General features: G+C 41.4%; 1 protein-coding gene across 1 annotated transcript; it reads right to left on the reverse strand.

The window, feature by feature from the left end:
• Positions 1 to 1,236: 1,236 nt before the first annotated feature.
• Positions 1,237 to 3,408, reverse strand: GPR15 (G protein-coupled receptor 15). Its single transcript, XM_066175247.1, has one exon. It carries the CDS (start codon positions 3,406 to 3,408, stop codon positions 2,305 to 2,307), a length of 1,104 nt encoding a protein of 367 aa, XP_066031344.1. The 3' UTR covers positions 1,237 to 2,304.
• Positions 3,409 to 7,804: the final 4,396 nt, after the last annotated feature.

The following is a 7,804-nucleotide window of genomic DNA, read 5'->3' on the forward strand; positions in this document are numbered from 1 at the left end:
AAGTTCCTGAAGCAAAGCTGTTCAAGCATAGATTGTTTTTTCTTAAAAAAAAAAAAAAAAAAAAAAAAAAAAAAAAGAGGAAGATTGAAAATAATACTTACCATGTCATGAAAGTGTCAAATGACCTGCAGTTCAAAAGAAAATAAGTTACACTAACTTGGATGAAAGTCTGAAAGAATCTGCCGAGTTTTCCTTTGCTAAATTGGTTGCCTCTTGTATATTTTATTTCTTTGCTCATGTGGAATATTTGCTGTGGCATTTATACGTGATTCTCCTCAAACCTGGCAATATTTGTCAAGTTTATTTGTTATTTTCCAGAAACTAAAGGTTTAGGCATTAGATTTGGTGAAGTTCCTTAGTAGTTTTTCCAATTCGATCTGGTATTTTGAAGTATTAAAAAAAAAAAAAAAAAAAAAGAAAAAAGAGAGCGAGAAAGAAACCAGCAGCTCTAACTAGAATTACTTAAAATCTTGTAGATTGGAAGTATTCTGAAGTATTGTAGTGCTTTGGGCAGAGATTGAGGAAATAATGAAGTCTGAATTACTGATTTTTTCTATAATAAAAATCATATTTTAGTTGAAATGCAAATCTTAGGCTTAGTTTTCTAAAAAAAAGAATCTTGTTATACACTTGTGAAGGTAGAAAGAAGATAAGAGATTGAGAAGAGACAGCAGTTTCTGAGGGTCACTGCAAATAAATTTAAAAGTTTATAACTCTAAATTTGGAACTGACACTGGTCTCATTCTCAAACACTGGCAGGTCTGGGAACAGTTGATGCTCTTCATGCAGCTATAAGCCTGGAACAGGAGATTGGCAGTTAGGTGAGGGTGGGAGGGAAAGTTTATCATGTGGAAGAAGAAAAACAAAATCTTTTAGGAGAGTTAGTGAGGGAAGACACAAACACATGCAGTGAAGGGAGGGGAGATCAAGAAGCTTGTGTGCGTCTCTGTGATACCTCTGTTTTAGCTCAGGTGCGTATCCCAGTATCCCACTGTGTGCCAGAGAGCAGCACTGCCACCAGCAATTGCTGAAAGACACTTCTGCCTCCCCCGAGCCTTCAGAGCCAGCTCTCCACCTGCTCTGCTAGCCAGTTCTCCAGTGTGGAACTGGCTGGGGAGCTGGGCAAGATGTGCACACCTTGCTTTCTACATTTGCGCTGCCCTTGCTCTTGTTTCTCTGCAGACATTAAACAGCTCAACTGTTCAACAAGGTTCGATACAAAATGCAAAACCAGGATTTATTTGTAACAGTCAAAAGAGTTATTCCCATTTACAGGTGTTTAGAAAATACAGAGGTGTGAAAAGGAAAGCCAGAGTGATTGTACACATGCTGACGTTACATCGGAGGGATACCACTTCCATCATCCAGTCTCCAGGGGTTTTTTCTCTGCTGTCCAGACAGTTTTTTCATGAGCTGTGTTAGCTGACATAGCTGTCTTTCCATTGAAACCTTCTAGAAGATTTGCATGTGTAACTTTGACTCTATTACTCATTGTGTCCTTTTCCTTAGTAGAAAGCAGTGACGGTCTAGTTCTGACGAAGCAATCAGAATTCGTGTCAGGTCCTCAAAAAAGTCTTAAAAAGCATAAATGTGCTTTTGTTGGTCTTCTTTTCTTTAAGAGAAAGGTTAAATTCAAGGTTTTGCTGTATCCTGGTTTCTCTGCCTTCATGTTCTGTTTTTTTTCTGAAATCCGAGGGGCTAAACACTTTAATTATTACAATTTAAACTAAAGATTTAATGCTGTAGTAAGAAGCTGAGACTTAAAATGCACAAGAGTCAAGTTATGAGAACTGGTAACGCACAAATTCACTAAAATATTGGATTTCTAAGTTCAAAAATCCTCCAAAGACCCCAGAATTGATCAGGTTGGTTTAAGGATATTGCGAATTATTTGTGGGCAAGCTAGGAACCAAAAAGAAACACTCGGGGTTGCTTTTCTTGCACAGAATAAAAACCTATATACACATAAGTTCAAACTCTCAGAGAGGCCTTGACTGAAACACATGGTACTTCATGGTAGTTTGTAGCATTTGTACTGGGGTTCCAGCATAAGCATTTGTAGCTGTTTCTTGGTAGGATGGTTTCACATTTACACCATGTGCGCTGTCACAGCAATCATTGTAAAGTAGTTCTGTGGTAAAGATTTCCTATTCCATCTATCTGCATTTAAAAGGAAGCAATATCCCTCCCACCTGAAGCACTGGTTGCATTACACTTGCACCTGCCTCTGTTGCCCGTCTCTCTTTTTCTTTTCCTGCCATCTTTGGGGAAAGAAGCTCCTTCCTCTGCAGTCCCAGCTGGCAGTCAGAGGGACACAGAGTGCTTCCTCCTCCTGGTGGCATACTCCCCTGCCACAAAATTGGATAAGGAATGGCTCAGGTGTGTGTCCAGGGTATCAGAGCTGTTGCTGCTGATTTTCACCCGCGGGCACAGGCACTGGAGCATGGCTCTGCGGATGTAGTTGTCAAAGTAAAAGTAAATGAAAGGGTTGGCACAGCTATTGGCAAAAGCAAAAGGGCTGCTCACCTTTATGCCCAGATGAGCAACCGTGCCAGAAAAACAGTCGGGCTGCTTTAGGAGTCGTAAAAGGATGGCCATAAGCTTGAAAAGATTGAAAGGAACCCAGGAGACAACAAAAGCTGCCACTACAATGAAGACGATCTTGATGGATTTTCTCAGTTTCTTATCATGTTTCCCAGTCTTCTGATAGTGCACACAGAGTCTCTTGGTGATGGAGCAGTAAAAGGTTAAGATACTCAACAGTGGGAAGAAGAAGGCCAGGATTAAAAGCATCAGTGACATGATCTGTTTGGCTTCTGTCACGTCTTTGTCTGTGCAGTAAGTCTTTCCATACTGCTTCTTCAATTCTCTGGACAAAAGGGTTGGCATCCCTAAGCAGCAGGATAACAACCAGACACAGATGCAGAGTGCTCTGGAATAGGATCTTGTCCTGATCCGTCGCGCCAGAGAGGGGTGCATGATGGCCACGTACCGGTCAGCACTCATGCAGGTGAGGAGCAGGATGCTGCAGTACATGTTGACTGAGATGACATAGGAACTAGCTTTGCAGAGGAAAGATCCTACCCTCCAGCTCTCATCTGACACCTCCATGTCCACCCAGAAAGGCAGGGTGATGAGGAAGATGAAGTCAGATGCAGCGAGGTTGACGATAAAGATGTCAATCAGCCTCTGGACCCGTCGCTTGAAGACCAAGGCCGCTATCAGGACTGAGTTGCCAACAATGCCCACCAGGAACACGGCACTGTAAAGGATAGGAAGGAAAGTAGACATATGTTGCAGGTGCTGGTACTGGCACTGGTCATCGTAGTAGTAGTAGTCGTAGCTGAAGGTGCCTGTAGCCACAGATGACAGCAGGGGGAGTTCCATTTCTGGCCCAGCTGTCCTCATCCTCTCTCTGTGACAGTCTCAGAACTTCCCCTTCCCTTCCAGGCCTTCTTCAGAAATATTTTATCAGTGAGCAGAGAGGAGCGGGAGTGGCGGGGAGGAGAAAAGTGGTTTTGTGGGCAGGTAATTTTTACTGCTTTAACCAACTCATAGGCAACGAACAAGCAATAAGAGTATCTGATTAGTCAAAGCCTTGCCTTCAGAATAGATGTGTGTGGCTTTAAAAAAAGCAGATTTAGTTTTATCTATCTCCATTTTGCATTTTCCGGCATCAGGTTTTGCTTTTCTTTCTGGTGGAGGGAAGGTAGTTTTTGAGATTCTGATTTTTTTTTAGGAAAGCATATTGGTAATTTGAAGAAATTTGAGATTGTACCAGTTTATAAGAACCCTGAGAACAGTGAATTAAGGTGCCCCAACCTTTATCTATATTCAAAACATTTTGTATAAAGTGCTTGTCAGGGCAACTCTGACTTATCTGAGACTTGGAGGTTTTTACTTTACTTGACTGTTTATGATTTTTGTTTTCTGTTTGAAAGTAATTCCCTCATATGAATATATATAGGGAGAAGCATTTAAAATTCCTGTATCCATTCTGCCCTGCTGATCTTCATTGGTCCCAGGTTCTTGGCTGCCCTGCCACTGTCCCCCTCCTGTCCTGCAGCCCCGCCAACTCCCTAGATCTAGACTCTCCACACCCAACCTTAGGAATGTATTACAAACTTTGAGAACAGTTTTCCAGTGTGTTGTATATTCTTCTGCCATTTGAAACTTGACTTGATGCTCCCATCCCCCACACAGCCTTCCTTACCAGCCACAGTCCTGGCCTCCAGAGCAGTGGTTTGCTCCTTCTCCTTCTGGCTGCACAGCCTGTGGGGCTCTTGAGCTGTTCTTATATACAGCACTCACTTGTCTTAACGAGCTCTGATTTCCTTCATCTTTCATTTGCAGTATCAGTATTGCTCCAGCTGTGACTTACCTTATAGACAGCCCTTTCAGTGCTGCATTAATCAAACAGAAATTCTCATTTTTAAAACTACTGAATTCATTACAGCTTTTTCAGTGCATACTAATTTGAAACCTGCACTATTGGTCGTTATCATCCTTCCTCTCTTCTAAAAATACATTCATTTTCTCCCTCCCCTCCCTCCCACCAGCATGTTCACAGACCAGGCGCGCCTCCAGGATTCTCAAAGCTCTGAGGAAATCACCTCCTGGTGCATGCTGCATCCCTGGGCAGACAGATTGCATCTGTATGCACCTCCACATGCAAGAAGCAACTCCAAATTGCATGGACAGCCAGTTAGTCCCTACAGTGCGCTCTGGATGCACTCAGATTCACCCTCCCACTGCTCAGGTTATGTGCTCCTGTGCAGCAGGTGCCTGGTAGACTTCCAGACACCTGGAAAAGCAGCAGCTGCTGTAAAACGACATCTTTCTGGATGAAAGAGTATTTAGGTGGGCACTGGCTCATGTGTAGATATGCTGATATCTAATAAGTAAGTACCCACTTATACACAATTGCCTTCCTATCTGTAGGGAACTAGTGGACTCTAGCTGACTATTTTTATGGAATGTGTAAGCATTAACTTAGTGAGTGTAATTCAGCCATCACAAACTCTGAAAAAGGATCGAGGTGTATAAAAACACCCCAGCTAAGATGATTGATTTGTATGCCTCAGATGTAAATGTGAACCTGTAACGAATAACAGGCTAAAAATCATCTTCCTGCCATCTCAAAGTGGGTTGTAAGCATTTACCCTAGAAATCATTCCTCTTCTAAGTAAGAGGCAGCAACTCTGTTTAGTTGGTTTTCTCATGAATCAGAGTAAAGAAACTCCACAGGTTTGTAAAATGCCTCGTTGTTATTCTAGAAGTAATCTCCTGCACCTGATTGCCTAAAACACAATTCTTATTTTCAATGAAATGTAAAAGCCTCTTCTGTGCTGATTGAAGTGAGTGGGTACTGCTGCTGAAAGTCTTTTTCTTTACGAGAGACTTGTCAGTGGTCAGTTACAGTATGGATTTGTGTGCCAGCTTATTTTTTCCCTGGCAAAGCTGGGAGAAGGAAGCACAGAACCAACCTCCTAAACCCCTTAAAATCAGGTTGCACTGAGGACATTGCAACTGGCATGCAAGTGACATCAAGTGTAAATCTGCAAGAAAACATAGGCTAAAAATCATCCTCTCACCATCTGAAGAGTACAAAGAATATACTGAGTTTTCAGCCAAGACTTGTGCATAAGTTCCCAATGACCTTACACTTTACAAAAACTGTGCTTGATGAATTCAGTGCAAAGGTGAATTTTGTGTGATCTTGGCTTATTGCTGCTTCAAGGAATATGTTTTAGGGGTTTAGATTTTTTGAGTATTTTTTTTTGTTTTGTCGGTTTGTTGTTTTTGTTGTTGTGTTGGGTTTTTGTGTGTTTTTGTTTGTTTGTTTTTGTGTTTGTTTTTTGTGGCTTTTTTGTGGTTTTTTGTTATATGGGTGTTTTTTTCTGTTTTGTTTTGGGGGTTTTTTTTGGTTGGTTGGTTGGTTGGGGTTTCTTGTGGGTTTTTGTGGGTTTTTTTTGGGAGGGGCATTGGTTGTTTTTTTGTTTGGTTTTTGGTTTTGTTTTTTCCAAGAAGCACTGGGAAACAGAGGCATTCTCTTTCCATTAGTACTAGAGCAGGAGACCAGCTGGTCTACAGAACCCTACAGTCAGTTCTACACTAGTTCTGCCTCTCTTGCAAAGGTGGATCTGTGTGTTGTTTTACTCTGCAGTTAGAAAATAACAGCTTACAAGCAGTTACAAGCCGTAGAAATCAGACACAAACTTCCCTCCATTGCACAGTACTTCATACTCCTTGAAATTCACTCCTTCCCTCTCCATCTCAGAGCAAACACAAAAATTATGTTTGCATCATAAAGATAGGTTCATGCCTGTGTATTCCTGTGTTTGTGGTTCCCCCCTTTAGATTAATAACTTTACTCACTAAAATAAAAAATTAAATTGTAAACCTTTTCCAACAGAGACCAACTCTGCTCTACCAAATTTGCTCTGTATTTCTTGAATGCTCTAAGCAGACTTATGGTGTCACTGCATGTTGCCATATTCCACATGTGACACTTCCTTATTTGGGCAGAAAATTTGCAAAGATAATCTAAAGCATTGCTGTGAATAATAAAGTGATATTATTGTAAGTGGTAAGTGTAATTATCTGAGTGGAGCAGCAGCAGGCATATTTGTCAGTAGTCTGGGGTGTTTTTATGTCATAGTGATTCACTTAGGGCATTACCTAGGGTCTTACTCTTCCCACAGCCCTCTTTCCTGAGACAGAGCCAAGCTATCAAAAATACCGAGTACATGGAAATTCCTCTCATAACACTCCTGCATAGATATTCCATAAAACTCAGGAGGACAGTCTCCATCCTCTCCTCATCCTACCCCTATATTTCCCCAGCATTTTCCTCCTCCCAAGCTTCACAAGATACATGTAAACCGTTTTTCCCCAAAAAATTCTCTGCTGAAGCAACCAGCTACTGGTTTGGCTCGCGTGTATGTTCTTCCATTTGGGATACCCATCTTGTCCAGCCCTTGATGCAGCTCTGAACAAATGAAGTTTTGGGGTGCTGAGCAGTGCTGAACCCGAGAACCAGTTTAACTTTGGTAACCAGGCATTCAGAACAGGTGCTGTGATGGTGGCACTGCATTTGGCCAGATCTGCTTTAAATTGTGTGTTTCTCTGATGGTTTTTCCCTCTCTCAAATGCACCTGTGAGACCTACCAGGTCAGAGTTTGCATCATTCCTTAAATCTTCCAGCTAGGAATGCAGAAGTATTTCCAACATCAGCAAGGGAGAAACTTTCATGTCCTTGTTGATGGCTCTCTACTCCCTGTGACACATATATTATGGTAGGTAGTCACGTAATTTGTGGGGAACATATCTGCACAGGATGTAGACAGTGCTGCTGAGTATCTTTTGTTTCTTTTTCTCACCATCTCCCCCTTACCAATTTCTGCAATTGAAGTATTTCAGGTAACAAGATGTGGGTTTGGTTTTTTGGGTTATTCTTTATTCTTTTTGGGGTTTTTTTTTTTACACCCTCTGTTTCACCCTCATTTCGTTTAAATGTAATTTTTCCAGCTTGTACATGCACTTTTATATAAGCACAGTCATCGAGTTAAAATAAGCTGCATATCTGTAAATTATTAATAGTGATAAGGTGCGGAGAAGGACACAGGTTCATTTGGCTGTAAAATAAAGTGTAGTCATTTCTGAATGATTTTACTTAAAAAAACATGTAAGAATCAGACCTAATTAAAAAAAAATCAAAAAACCCACACTAAATAGGCTGAAACTGCCCTACTATGCTATGGCTAGTTGAAGGCAGGCTCAGAAGCAAACACGAGAAGGCAAA

The sequence above is a fragment of the Chamaea fasciata genome, unplaced genomic scaffold, assembly GCF_029207755.1.
Source record: "Chamaea fasciata isolate MVZ Bird 193981 ecotype frontalis unplaced genomic scaffold, bChaFas1.0.hap1 SCAF_2, whole genome shotgun sequence".
Classification (NCBI taxonomy): domain Eukaryota; kingdom Metazoa; phylum Chordata; class Aves; order Passeriformes; family Sylviidae; genus Chamaea; species Chamaea fasciata.